The sequence below is a fragment of the Saimiri boliviensis genome, chromosome 14 (genome assembly GCF_048565385.1).
Source record: "Saimiri boliviensis isolate mSaiBol1 chromosome 14, mSaiBol1.pri, whole genome shotgun sequence".
Lineage (NCBI taxonomy): Eukaryota > Metazoa > Chordata > Mammalia > Primates > Cebidae > Saimiri > Saimiri boliviensis.
The window spans coordinates 9,509,441-9,523,613 of record NC_133462.1 but is presented as its reverse complement, the minus strand read 5'-3'; the positions used below and the strand labels follow the sequence as shown (position 1 = coordinate 9,523,613).

The 14,173-nt window shown below is 57.7% G+C and overlaps 1 protein-coding gene across 1 annotated transcript; it reads left to right on the top strand.

The window, feature by feature from the left end:
• Nucleotides 1-28: 28 nt before the first annotated feature.
• Nucleotides 29-11,148, top strand: CYTH2 (cytohesin 2). Its single transcript, XM_003940310.4, has 12 exons — nt 29-320; nt 1,428-1,575; nt 1,678-1,744; nt 3,666-3,784; nt 4,587-4,667; nt 5,311-5,423; nt 5,582-5,730; nt 6,563-6,674; nt 9,730-9,806; nt 9,936-10,007; nt 10,098-10,252; nt 10,883-11,148. Exons 1-12 carry the CDS (start codon nt 302-304, stop codon nt 10,968-10,970), a joined length of 1,200 nt encoding a protein of 399 aa, XP_003940359.2. The 5' UTR covers nt 29-301; the 3' UTR covers nt 10,971-11,148.
• Nucleotides 11,149-14,173: the final 3,025 nt, after the last annotated feature.

Sequence of the window (14,173 nt, the reverse complement as noted above, 5' to 3'; positions counted from 1 at the left end):
ACATACCTCCCTCAGCTTTTTGTGCGACTCTTGGCCCTGGAGGACGATCCTTTGGTGTCGAGGGCGGGGAGGACGAAAGCGCCCACTGTGGATTGGACGGTGTCAAAAAGAGGGGCGGTCCCTACTGAAGGGGCGGTTGGGAGACGAAGGGAGAGTCTTTTCAGCGCTGAGGACTGGCGCTGAGGAGGCGGCGGTGGCTCCCGGGGCGTTTGAGCGGGCTCACCAGAGCCCGCGGGCCAACGCGGATCCAGGCCCGACCGGCGGGACCGCCCCGGACTCCCCGCGGGCCTTCCTAGCCGCCATGGAGGACGGCGTCTATGGTAGGTCGGGGAGGGGCGGGGTCGGATGGGAGCTGCTAGAGCGTTTTCTCCTGAACGTTCCGCTGCGAACGTTTCCTTCTGGCGCGCGCCGCCCAGAAGCGTTGGGTCCCGTCGTAGCCTCGTCGCGCCGCTTTTGTGGGGCGCTGGATGGGCTTCCGGCTGGACCCGAGAGCGGGGTGTTCCAGGCCATTGTTTGGGCTGAGCCTGTTTCCGGTGGCGGCGGGAGGGGCGGGATGGAGCGGTGGAGGCGCGGCCGGGGCGGAACCATTCCAGCTGGAGGGGCGGGCGAGCCCGGCGCCTGCCGGGGAGGGGCACTCGGGTTGCCGGGAGGGGAGAAATCTTGGGGGCGGGGGCTGTCGATGTCCCGCCCCACCTTCCCAACTCTCTCGAGCTGTCATCAGCTCTCCTGGCTGTAGTGACTTTTCATGGACCCAGGAGTCCGGACACCCAAGTCCTCAGCTGCTACCTCGCCAGGAATGGAGTCAGAAAACCAAGGCCTCAGTCCCCTTCCAAGTAATGGACCTAGAAATTCCGCCTCCCAGCCCTTTCTTCCCTCAGACCTAAGAGCTCAGGCACCCATTCCCCTTCTCCCTCGGACTCAGGAATCCGGGCCCCAAGTCCACTCCTGCCCCAGCACTCGAGAGTTTGGAATCCAGGCCCCCAGCCTGTTCTTCGGTCCAGACATAGGAAGCCCCTTATGCGTCCTTTCCGAGCTCTCTCCGCCCCCAGACTGCAGGAATTCCGGCTCACGGCCCCCAGCACTGACTTTTTTTTTTTTTTTTTTTTTTTGAGGCGGAGTTTCGCTCTTGTTACCCAGGCTGGAGTGCAATGGCGCGATCTCGGCTCACCGCAACCTCCGCCTCCTGGGTTCAGGCAATTCTCCTGCCTCAGCCTCCTGAGTAGCTGGGATTACAGGCACGTGCCACCATGCCCAGCTAATTTTTTGTATTTTTAGTAGAGACGGGGTTTCACCATGTTGACCAGGATAGTCTCGATCTCTTGACCTCGTGATCCACCCGCCTCGGCCTCCCAAAGTGCTGGGATTACAGGCTTGAGCCACAGCGCCCGGCCCAGCACTGACTTTTAAACCTTGACCCTGACCCCCAGAACCCCCAGACCTGACTCCGGAGGAGCGGATGGAGCTGGAGAACATCCGGCGGCGGAAGCAGGAGCTGCTGGTGGAGATTCAGCGCCTGCGGGAGGAGCTCAGCGAAGCCATGAGCGAGGTGGAGGGGCTGGAGGCCAACGAGGGCAGGTGAGGGCTGGGGCAGACAACCTGGGGGCCGTGGGGTTGGCCGAGGCCAGGGATGTCCAGGCGTTGACCTTCCACCCCCTATCCTGCTCTCTGCTCCTGCAGTAAGACCTTGCAGCGGAACCGGAAGATGGCAATGGGCAGGAAGAAGTTCAACATGGACCCCAAGAAGGTGCTTGGGGCCACAGGACTGGGATCAGCTGGGCAGACGTTCAGGCAGGAACTTCTGGCACCTCCGGGTTCCAGAAGCATGATGGCTCCGGCTCTGTTCTAGGTGGACAGACTTGGCCCTAATCCCTGGATTCAGAGACTGGCTGTCCATTTGTTCTCCCAACACTAGCAAGTGTTTCAGCCCTCCTGACTCCCTAGTTGCGTCCCCTGCCGGGAGGGTTCTCTTGCACTGTCTACTTGTATGGGCACACTTCTTCTAGTCCTAAGATGAGCTCGAGTCTTGTAGGGGCTGTGGACAAAGTGACATGCACAAACGAGGGTTGACTGGTGCCATGACGGAGGGGTATCAGGGTAGTGGATCTTGAAGGAGGCAGGCTGGTAGAGTCAGGGAGGGCTTCCTTGAGGAGGAGACATTCAGGTCGGGTTTGAAGGATGAATGGGTGTTCACCAGGTTCAGGAAAGTCTTTTGTTCACTTACTTTTTTTTTTTTTTTGACATTATCTTGCTCTTTCACCCAGGCTGGAGTGCAGTGATGCGATCTTGGCTCACTGCAACCTCTGCCTCCTGGGTTCAAGCAATCCTCCTGCCTCAGCCTTTCGAGTGGCTAGGCTTACAGGCTCCCGCCACTATGCCCAGCTAAGTTTTGTATTTTTAGTAGAGAGGGGGTTTCATCATGTTGGCCAGGCTGGTTTCAAACTCCTGAACTCGTGTGACTGCTTGCATCAGCTTCCCAAAGTGCTGGCATTAGAGGCGTGAGGTACGGTGCCCAGCCTGTTCACATACTCATTTAACACCCGTTTTCCGAGGCCTCTCGAGAGCCTGATCCTGTCTAGGATGATGCTGGAGACCGAAAGAATCAGATGCTACACTGCACTCCCCAAACACCAGTAGCACAATTCAGAGTGAGATATGGCAGTAACAGAGAGGTCTTCATAGCACAGAGACTCAGAGAAGCCTCAGTCCAGCCTGGGCTCTGAGTTCACAGCCCTGGAGAGTGCATCTGCTAACAGGTTGTCACGTTATTGTTTCCTGAAGCAACTGGAACCCTTTCCAGTCATTCAGCAAACGTTTTTTGGCTGGTTTAGTGGCTTATGCCTGTAATCCCAGTGCTTTGAGATGCCGAGGCGGGAGGATTGCTTGAAGCAGGAATTTGAGACCAGCCTGGGCAGCGTAGTGATAACTCATCTCTAGAAAATAAATAAATAAATAAATTATCCAGGTGCGTTGATTCATGCCTATAGTTCTAGCTTCTCAGGAGGCTGAAGTGAGAGGATCCCTTGAGCCCAGCAGTTCGAAGCTGCAGTAAGCTGTGATCACGCCACTGCACTTCAGCCTGTGCAACAGAGCAAGACCAGGTCTCAAAAAAAAAAAAAAAAAAAAAGGTCGGACACGGTGGCTCACGCCTGTAATCCCGGCACTTTGGGAGGCCAGGGCAGGTGGATCACTAGGTCAAGAGATTAAGACCATCTTGACTAGCATGGTGAAATCTCATCTCTACTGAAAATACAAAAAAATGAGTGGTGCCTGCCTGTAGTCCCAGCTACTCGGGAGGCTGAGGCAGAATTGCTGGAAACCGGAAAACAGAAGTTGCAGTGAGCTGCAATGGCACCGTTGCACTCCAGCTTGGAGATAGGGTGAGACTGCCAAAAAAAAAAGAAAGGAAATGTAGTGAGCGCCTGTTCCTTGCCAGACCCCGTTGTTGATGCTGCAGTTAACCAGGCGAAGGCAGAAAGGGTGGGCCATGAGGTGCAAAGGCTGTGAGTTGGGAAGAATGCTGTTTAAGGACCCGTGAGAAGGCTGAAAATGAAGCTGGCCCTGGTCTGTAGAGGGTGGGGGTAGGTATGGATGCCGACATGCCCTGGGAGGTGAGGGGGGTGGCTTTCTGGCCCTCAGCAGTGAGACCTTGTTGTCCCCACCACCAGGGCATCCAGTTTTTGGTGGAGAACGAACTTCTGCAGAACACACCCGAGGAGATCGCCCGCTTCCTGTACAAGGGCGAAGGGCTGAACAAGACCGCCATCGGGGACTGCCTGGGGGAGAGGTATGGCCACCACTCGGCTCCCATGGGGCCCCGCCCACCCGCCCCCCGTGCCCAACTCCTGCCCTCACACTGGCAGCTCACAGGTGCGACATCAGAGAGGCTCTGGCAGATCATCCTTCAGACTAACAGAATGGACTGACGCAGGGGTTGGGGAGCCTGCGGCCAGCTGAGAGCATCTGGGGATGCAGGGACCTTCTGGAATTCCCCGGGCAGGGGGCTCTGGAGAGGCATCCATTTATATCTGAGCAGTGGAGAACATCTCTCAAGTATGGGTGCATGAGAACCATGGGTGGACCACAGCTGTGCATGGGCACCGTGTGGTCAGCTGGGAGCTGTGGGGACTGTTGGGCCCTCGTGGACGCCTAGGAGTTGTGAGGATCATTTGGAAGCCTAGGGTGCATGGGACTGGACTGGAATCATGATTGGAGGCCATCTGTGGACATCTGGGAATCAGGGATTTATAGAGATCTGGGGTGTGTGGGACGCATCTCTGGATGTCTGGGGGCTGTGGGGACTGTCTGGACATCTGGGGAGTGTGGGGATCATTTGAGAGAGGTGATGGTCAGTGGCATATGTGCTTGCTGCATTTCTCCCAACTGTGCAAAGGTCCGCCCTAAGCAGGGTTCCCAAGGCAGGTATTCCTCCCAAGAGTGTGTTCTCAGCATCCCCCACCCCAGGGCCAGGCCTGTGTGGGAGCCCAGCGGGAAGCTTCACCCTCTGCAGAGGGCAGCTGTGGTGCTGAAGAGGGGGCACGGCTTCCCTCGGGGCCCTACTTCTGCCCACTTCTACCCCGTCCTTCCAGGGAAGAGCTGAACCTGGCAGTACTCCATGCTTTTGTGGATCTGCATGAGTTCACCGACCTCAATCTGGTGCAGGCCCTCAGGTGAGTGAGGGGGAGGGGTTTGGAAGGGCAGGAATGTACCTGTCAGGGCTTTTCTAGTCATAAGCAACAGACCTTACTCAAGAAAAACACAGAAACAGGCCGGGCTCGGTGGGTCACGCCTGTAATCCTAGAACTTTGGAAGGCTGAGGTGGGTGGATCACCTGAGGTCAGGCGTTCAAGACCAGCCTGGCCATCATGGTGAAACCCCATTTAAAAAAAAAAAGAAAAAGAAAAAGAAAAACAAACAAAAACTAGGGAACTGAGTGCATCCTATACCGTCAGAGTCCAGGGTTATGACCTCCTTCAGGCATAGCTATATCCAGGAGCCAAAATAGTGGCAGAAAGTCAACTTTCTCTGTCTCTTGTGTTCACCACTGTGTCACCATTGCACTCTGCAGACCCTTTTATCTGATAACAAACTCAGATCTGTCTAGCAAACTTAGCAGAAAGAGGCTATTTCTGTAGCAATCCACAACACTCCCGTGGCCAGTGCCCATTGGTCAGATTGGATCATGTGACCTGAACAAACTGCTGAGGCCGGAAGTTTGGGATTCCTCATGGAGCAGTTCCTCACCCAGGGACCGAGAGTGGGGACGGGCTTCTGCCAGCCCTGGCACTCACTCCTGGCCCCTCCCCAACCCAGGCAGTTTCTATGGAGCTTTCGCCTCCCCGGAGAGGCCCAGAAAATTGACCGGATGATGGAGGCCTTCGCCCAGCGATACTGCCTGTGTAATCCTGGAGTTTTCCAGTCCACAGGTGCGGCCCGACTCCTGGGTCCTGGGAAAGAGGAGACTGGCCGGGCTCCTAGGTCTGAGGGAGGGAAGGGACTGGGAGACGGGAATCCTGGGTCCTGGGGAGGGGGGTGCTGGAGGCTGACATGCCTGGGTCGTCACCACCTGCCCTGTCCCATGCAGACACGTGCTACGTGCTGTCCTTCGCTGTCATCATGCTCAACACCAGCCTCCACAACCCCAATGTCCGCGACAAGCCAGGCCTGGAGCGCTTTGTGGCCATGAACCGGGGCATCAACGAGGGCGGGGACCTGCCTGAGGAGCTGCTCAGGGTCAGCCCCTATTCCCTGCCCCTCAGTCCTGTCCCTCTTCCTGCCACAGACACCCCCACCCCACCTGTGGTCTCCTAGTGCCTGAACTGTCTGCCCAGGGTCGCTGGTGTCTGCCCTCACCCCCCCAGATGGCGTGGTCTTGCCAGCTCGTGCGTGATCTTTCCCGTCTCTCTTGCTGCTTCTCTTCTTGACTGTCTCAGGCACTGGCCCTGACTTTATTGGCCTGTCTTTCTGTGTCTCTGCCTGTCGCACCTCCCGGCTCTCAGTTGGCCTCATTCCCCATCTGTCTGTTTCTCTGAGGATGCCGCTGGCTTCTCCACCTGTCACCTGGGCATCTCTTCTTTTTTTGGTGGGGGGACAGAGTTTCGCTCTTGTTACCCAGGCTGGAGTGCAATGGCGCGATCTCGGCTCACCACAACCTCCGCCTCCTGGGTTCAGACAATTCTCCTGCCTCAGCCTCCTGAGTAGCTGAGATTACAGGCACGCGCCACCATGCCCAGCTAATTTTTTTGTATTTTTAGTAGAGACGGGGTTTCACCATGTTGACCAGGATTGTCTCGATCCCTTGACCTCGTGATCCACCCACCTCGGCCTCCCAAAGTGCTGGGATTACAGGCTTGAGCCACCGCGCCCGTCATGGGCATCTCTTCTTTCCTCTCCCACCTCGGCCTCCCTCCACTTCTCTGCCTTCTACTTGCGCCCTCCCCAGCCCAACCCCTCTCTCTTCCCCACCATCAGTCATCCCACCCCAGGTCTCACTGCTCCCCCGACCTTGAGTAACCCTGGGGGGTCCTAGGGGCCTGGAGTGGCTGATACAGCCTTTGCTTCTCAGAACCTCTATGACAGCATCCGAAATGAGCCCTTCAAGATTCCTGAGGATGACGGGAACGACCTGACCCACACCTTCTTCAACCCAGACCGGGAGGGCTGGCTCCTGAAGCTGGGTACGTGCCCTCCCGACCCCGCTGGTCCCTCCTCGGGGGAAGTTAGCGGGCCTGGGCCTGGACTCAGCTTCCGCACAAATCTGCTGGGGCAAATGATTTGACCTCTCTGAACCTCAGTTTTCCACACCCAAAAAATGGGGCTGAAAATAAAATCAGTCCTGTGCGCTGGGCCTGGCCTGTAGGAAGTAATTCCCAGCCCCTTCCCTTTATCCACAGATGTTCACGGAGCCCTCTGTGCCAGGCCCTGAGCTGGGCTGAGGAGGCAGTGAGAGGCAGGTGATGCTGTCCCTTTGTGGGGGAGAGTTCACTCTGGCTTCTCTCCACTGCGTTAACCCAGCCTGAGGGAGACCCAGCTCTGGAACCTGTTATTCCCCTTGGCAATAGTTGAGGAATTCCCAGGATCCCAGGCAGGACCGACCCTGCCCTCCAAGGCATCAGGTCTAGAGCCCTGGCTGTCCCAGGCACCATCCTTCCCGAAACGCCACCCACAGGCAGAAAAGAACCCAACAAGCGAGGAAATCAATCCCAGATTCTGGCTCCTGGCTGCAGAGTGAATAACCAGGGCTGGTGCAGATGAGTTGGGAGGCCCAGCAGGGATGGAGAGGGGAGTCTTCGTCGTAGCATGTGGCCATGTGGCAATGGTGCATTCACGGTTGGTTAGTGTGGATCAGACAGGATGGTAGTGCGGTGAGGAGCTAGCACAAGGATTGGAGTTGTTCTCAGCCCTGGCTGCACGTGAGACTCGCCTGGGCACTTGGAAAACTCCGGTGGCCAGGCCACAGACTTCTGAAGTCAGGCTCTCAGAGCAGGAGGGCCATCAGTCATGGTTAAAGCTCCCCAGGAGCTCCCAATGTATAGGCGAGGTTGAGAGCCACTCTCGCTCTGTTGCCCCAGGCTGGTGTGCAGTGACTCGATCTCAGCTCACTGCAACCTCTCCCTCCCAGGTTCAAGTGATTCTCCTGCCTCAGCGTCCTGAGTAGCTGGGATTACAGGCATGCGCCACCATGCTGGGCTAATTTTTGTATTTTTTTTTAGTAGAAACGGGGTTTTACCATGTTTGTCACACTGGTCTCTTAACTCCTAACCTTGTGATCTGCCCACCTCGGCCTCCCAAGGTGCCGGTATTACAAGTGTGAGCCACTGCACCTGGCCTGAACTGTGCTCTTAAACCAGGGCGTCACCACCTCAGCAGATGCCAGGGTTTTCTGGTAAACGTAAAATATGCAAGTCAGGCTGGGCGCAGTGGCCCACTCCAGTAATTTCAGCACTTTGGGAAGCCAAGACAGGAGGATTGCTAGAGGCCAGGACTTTGAGACCAACCTGGGCAATATAATGAGACCACCATCTCTACAAAAAAAAATAAAAAGCCGGGCCTGGTGGCGCAGGAGGATTGTCAAGGCTGCAGTGAGTCGTGATCGTGCTGCTGCACTGCAGCCTGGGCGGCAGAAGACCCTCTCTCTCTCAAATAAAAATACAACATGCAAATCACTGTTCAGCCAACCCCAGTCCCCATCCCTGTATTGGATCCAAGGGAGGCAGACCGTGCTGGGGGAAAGAGAGTCCTGGAGGTGCCCTGGCAGTGAGCAGGCTAGAAGGAGAAGCAGGAAGACGCCAGCCTCACAAGGAACTGCTTCCCTCAAAACTGCTCCTGTGCCGGGCGCGGTGGCTCACGCCACTAATCCCAGCACTTCGGGAGGCCAAGGCAGGCAGATCAGGAGGTCAAGAGATCGAGACCATCCTGGGCAACATAGAGAAACCCTGTCTCTACAAAAATACAAACATTAGCCGGGCGTGGTGGTGCACGCCTGTAGTCCCAGCTACTTGGGAGGCTGAGGCAGGAGAATTGCTTGAACCCGGGAGGTAGATGGAGGTTGCAGTGAGCCAAGTTCATGCCGTTGCACTCCAGCCTGGGCAAGAGCGAAACTCCATCTCAAAAAAAAAAAAAACAACACTCCCATAACCTTTCCCATTTCCCAGATGAGGAAATTGGGGCTCGCTCCTCATTTTGGCTCTGGGCCCCATCTAAGGCTGCCCAGCCCCAGGGACATTTCTGGCCAGAAGCCTCTGTGCCCGTTATGCCAGTTAAAGAGAGGTAGTAGTGCAGGAGTGGAGATGGGCGACCACAGTTCCTACTTCGTGGCTAATAAAAGCCATTGTGACTTTCACTGTTTAACCCTGGGCCCATGAGGAAGCCAGAAGCGGGTCCTTTTGCCACAGGAAGGTGTGGGCCCAAGTGAGTCTCCAGGCTGGAGTCCAGAGAGGCCAAGAGAGTGTCCTGAGGTCACACAGCCAGTTTGTGCAGGAGCTGAGATGGGCCCCCACACCCAGCTCAGACCAAAAACGGGTTTTTGCCTCCTCCCGCCTACAGGGGAGAGGCACTTTCACCATGTCAAGGGAGGACCCTCCTGGCCTGGGACAGACTTTAGGGGGTGGGCTGGGGCCCTCTGCCCATGCAAGGGGTTTTCCAGGCTTCCACCTGGGGCTCAGGGCCCTTGGCCTCTCCGGGAGGGGGGGCCCCCTGGCCATCCGCCCCTCATGTGGATGTAACTGGTTTTCTTCCCTCTCTCTCCCTCCCCTCCCTCTGCGTATTTCTCTGTCTCCGTGTTTGCCTCTCCGCCCTGCCCCCTGCACATCCCACCCCGCATCCACCCTATTTCTGTCGCCTGCGGCTCTTGGGGTGCTCCGCTCTCCCGCCTTCCCTTCTCCTGCACCTGGTCCTGCCTGCTTTCTCGCTGTCTGCCCCAGGAGGTAGGTACACGATCTGTTCTTGTCCCCCATCACTAGAGAGGGGAGGGGGCTGCCCTGGCCTCCGGCCCACAGCAGGAGGGGACTGACAAACCTAGAAAAGTGGAACCCCAAGCTGGGGGTGGACGATTCCTGGAGCCCCAACATGCCTGTCCCTGCTTGTCTGTCTCCCCCCACGCAGCAGCTTTGTCCTAGGCCCCAGGAGCCCCGCCTTTCCCGCGCCTGCTTTGCTTCTTACGCCCCTCCCACCTCCCAGAGGCCCTGTCCCCCTCCGTTGAGCCCAGGCCCCCTCCCACCCCTTCCCTTTCAGGGGGCCGGGTGAAGACGTGGAAGCGGCGCTGGTTTATCCTCACAGACAACTGCCTCTACTACTTTGAGTACACGACGGTGAGGGTGACCCGGGCTGGGCTCTGGGGTCCTGGGAGGAGGGGCTGGGAGCCTGCACTCGTGGGGCTGAGAGAGGCCGAGTGGAGTGAGGATTTGGAAGTCTGAGTTCTATCCAACTTGCTTCTTCAGGACAAGGAGCCCCGAGGAATCATCCCCCTGGAGAATCTGAGCATCCGAGAGGTGGACGACCCCCGGAAACCGGTGAGACCCTCTCTGTACACCTTCCTGCCAGGGCGGGCCACCTCTGCCCAGGGCTGGCTCTCACCTTCACCCTTCCCCTCTCATCCGCAGAACTGCTTTGAGCTTTACATCCCCAACAACAAGGGGCAGCTCATCAAAGCCTGCAAAACCGAGGCGGACGGCCGGGTGGTGGAGGGGAACCACATGGTGTACCGGATCTCAGCCCCCACGCAGGAGGAGAAGGATGAGTGGATCAAGTCCATTGAGTGAGCCTGGACCCCTCGGTGTGAGGGAGGAGGGGCTGGGGCCTGGACCCCTCGGTGTGAGGGAGGAGGGGCTGGGGGCCTGGACCCCTCGCTGTTGGGGAGGAGGTGCTGGGGGCCTGGACCCCTCGGTGTGGGGGAGGAGGGGCTGGGGCCTGGACCCCTCGGTGTGGGGGAGGAGGGGCTGGGGCCTGGACCCCTGCGTGTGCGGGAGGAGGGGCTGGGGGCCTGGACCCCTCGGTGTGGGGGAGGAGGGGCTGGGGCCTGGACCCCTGCGTGTGCAGGAGGAGGGGCTGGGGCCTGGACCCCTCGGTGTGAGGGAGGAGGGCCTGGGGCTTGGACTCATGGGTCTGAGGGAGGAGGGGCTGGGGCCTGGACCCCTCGGTGTGGGGGAGGAGGGCCTGGGGCTTGGACTCATGGGTCTGAGGGAGGAGGGGCTGGGGCCTGGACCCCTGGGTCTGAGGGAGGAGGGCCTGGGGCTTGGACTCATGGGTCTGAGGGAGGAGGGGCTGGGGCCTGGACCCCTGGGTCTGAGGGAGGAGGGCCTGGGGCTTGGACTCATGGGTGTGAGGGAGGAGGGACTGGGGGCCTGGACTCCTTGGCCCTCATCCTGGGATCCCTTCCCTTCTACAGGGCAGCTGTGAGTGTGGACCCCTTCTATGAGATGCTGGCAGCGAGAAAGAAGCGAATTTCAGTCAAGAAGAAGCAGGAGCAGCCCTGACCCCCCCACCCCCAACTCCATTATTTATTACGGAGCTGCCCCACCTGGGTGGCCGGACCCCTGGGCCTTGGGGCTGTGAATCCTGGTTCCCTGTTTGGAAAATTCACCACCTCTAGCTCCTCTCTGTTCTTTGTAATTAACACACTGTTGGTAATCTTATTAATTATTTAACCACTCAGCCTGCTGATCCCCTCACTTCTTGGGGTTGACAGAGCTGAGGTGCTTGGTGGAGGCAGCCTGTTCCCCCTGGACAGCGGCCTGGACCCGCCTGTCTCTGTGGGTGCTTGCTTGGTGCAGCCCCAGGGCCTGTCCCCGGTGGGTCTGTTCTGTTTCATCCTGAGCCCAGCAGGAGTGGAGTAAAGGGTGAAGATTAATACGGTGGGAGTCAGGTTAGAATTGGCCAGGGATGGAATTCTTAGCAGGATGGATGCAGAGGTTCTGGGTCAAGGTCTAGCATTCATTCTAGAAGTTTCTTGACAGCCATCAGCCAGTTAGCTACAGCTGTCAGCTGGTTCCCGTCTTTGCTTTCATTGGGCTTGAGGTCTTTGAGGAGACAGGAGATAAAGCTGATGAGGTTGTGAGCTGGGCCTGGACTTTGAGGACAGCCTGGAGCCGGAAGAACTATAAATGCAACCACCTCAGGGAGGGTGAGGGAAGGATGAGTTGGGAGGAGGTGGCCCATGTGCTGGGCACGGCTAGTTGAAGGGCCTTGCTGATGGGGTGTCCCGAAGTGGACTGGGCAGCTTTAGATAGGCCAAGTGGGCAAGGCTTCTCTGTCCCTGAAGGATCAGTCGCCTCTGGAGGACATTTTGTGTCAAGGATAGGGCTGAGGACCTGTGTTCTGAACGTCTTTCCTGGGATTCCTGACAACCAAAGAAATATGAGGACTGCCTCTTTGAAGGTGAAGTCTTGACTTGTGGAGTACCCCTGAATCCTGGGCTAAGGCCAGTGCCCTTTTGCCCTCCAACTGGGGAATACGTGGTGTCCCCAAAGAACAAGGGCTCGTGGATCCCGAGAAGGGTGCGATGGCGGATTGGGAGGCCCCATGTCACTCTCACGCCGGCCTTTGAAGACAAAGAACTCCTTAAATTAAAAACCAAAAAACTCCCGGCAGGGTCCGGGACCAGCACGCGGGTGGGAGAGGCGCCTGTAGCCCCGGGGCGTGCCGGGAGTTGTAGTCCCGCCCGCCCGCTGTGTTCACTGTTAAGCTCGCCAAAGGGGTGCGGTGCTTTGGAATTTCGGGCCTTGATCCAGGTCCCGTCCTTGGCCAGAGGCACCTGCCAGCCTGAAGGGCCTCGCAACGCAGGGAGCCTGCGCCCCTCCGCGGGAGGGTTGTCTGCAGTTCCTGGTAGGCTGTGCGGCTCCCCGGCCACGGGAGAGCCAAACCCGAGGTTTCCCGGGCGTCGCAGTCTCCCGAGACTCCGTGGCGGCCTTTGCCTTTATCTTAGTCGGGTCCCGTACTTTCGTGGAGAGTGCGGAAAAGGCTTTGACCGCGGCGGCCCCGGGGGCTGGTGGGAAATGGAGTTCCCAGACGAGAAAGTAGAATTCGCGACTTCTCTTTCCCACAGGTGCCAGGGAAATGGAGTCGTCGACCCAAGAAGGTCGTAGGAGATGAGGTCCTGGGGTAAACAGCAGGTCCCGCCACTGGGTCACCCTTTCCTGTCGCCTCCCCGGATGGACGGCGTGCAGGGCGGCCGGCGCCGTGGCAGGCAGAGGCAGGAAGAGGCGCGGAGCCTGCTCGTGGCGAGGAGGGGAGTGCGGTGGGATGGGAGGGCAGAGGCAAGCGGCCCATGGCGTGGGGCCTGGCGCCCCGCGAGGGCCTCTAGGTGAATTCATAGCAGGATGGAAGCCGTGCAAGGCCAGGAAGCAGGGGCCTGACGTGATTAGATTGGGGGTGCAGGATAGCGGGGCTGTGGAGGTGGAGAACGGTGGGGCACTCCAGGAGCCTTCAAAGAGGAGTCAGCAGGACTTGCTGAGAGCTGGGGCAGCTGGTTAATGACAGTCCCGTGACTGAGGTGGTCGAAAGGGGGTCTTTTAGCGGAAATCAGTCATTCTGTTTTGACCAAATTAAGCTGGAGATGCCTGGAAAACATTCCAGCCAGGCTGCAGTCACTTCACATTGACCTCCAGTATTGCCCACAATCCTTATTCCCCCAGGGACTGAGGATTCTGGTTTTTGGGCCCCTCCTCTGGGCCCCTCCTCACCCAGAACACCCAAGCTCCCAGCCCGCTTTTTTTTTTTTTTTTTTTTTTTTTGAGATGGAATCTTGCTTGCTTTGTCTCCCAGGCTGAAGTGCAATGGCACGATCTCGGCTCCCTGCAACCTCTGCCTTCCAGGTTCAAGCAATTCTTTTGCCTCAGCCTCCTGAGTAGCTGAGGTTACAGGTGTGTGCCACCATGCCCAACTAATTTTTGTATTTTTAGTAGAGACAGGGCTTCACCATGTTTGCCAGGCTGGTCTTGAACTCCTGACCTCAGGTGTTCCATCTGCCTCAGCCTCTCGAAGTGCTGGGATTACAGGCATGAGCCACCATGCCCGGCCTCAGCCTAGTCCTTCAGGCGGCTATGGTTTGGATACCGTTTGTTCTCACCAAAACTTCATGTTGAGATTCAGGCTCCAGTGTGACGGGTCTTGGGATGTGGGGTCTAATAGGAGCTGTGTGGTCTGGAGGTGGATTCCTCATGGCGAGATTAATGCCTGCCTTTGTGGGGTGAGTGAGTTCTCACCCCTGGGAATTTGGGAATTTGGTTTTCTCTCCCTTGCTTCCTTGAGCGCCAAGTGGTCTCTGTGCACATAGCCGCTTCCCTCCACTCTCCACCAGGAGCAAAAGCAGCCTCAAGGGGCCGGGTGCGGTGGCTCACACCTGTAATCCTAGCACTTTGGGAGGCCCAGGTGGCTGGATCATGAGGTCAGGAGATCGAGACCATCCTGGCCAACATGGTGAAACCCCATCTGGTGAAACCCCATCTCTACTAAAAATGGAAAAAAAAAAAAATTAGCCAGGTGTGGTGGTAGGCACCTGTAATTCCAACTACTGAGGAGTCTGAGGCAGGAGGATTGCTTGAACCCAGGAGGCAGAGGTTGCAGTGAGCCGAGATTGTGCCCTTGCACTCCAGCCTGGGCAACAATGCTAGACTTGGTCTTAGAAAAACAAACAAACAAACAACAGAGCCTCAGGGATGAGGGAGGTCCTCACTGAGTG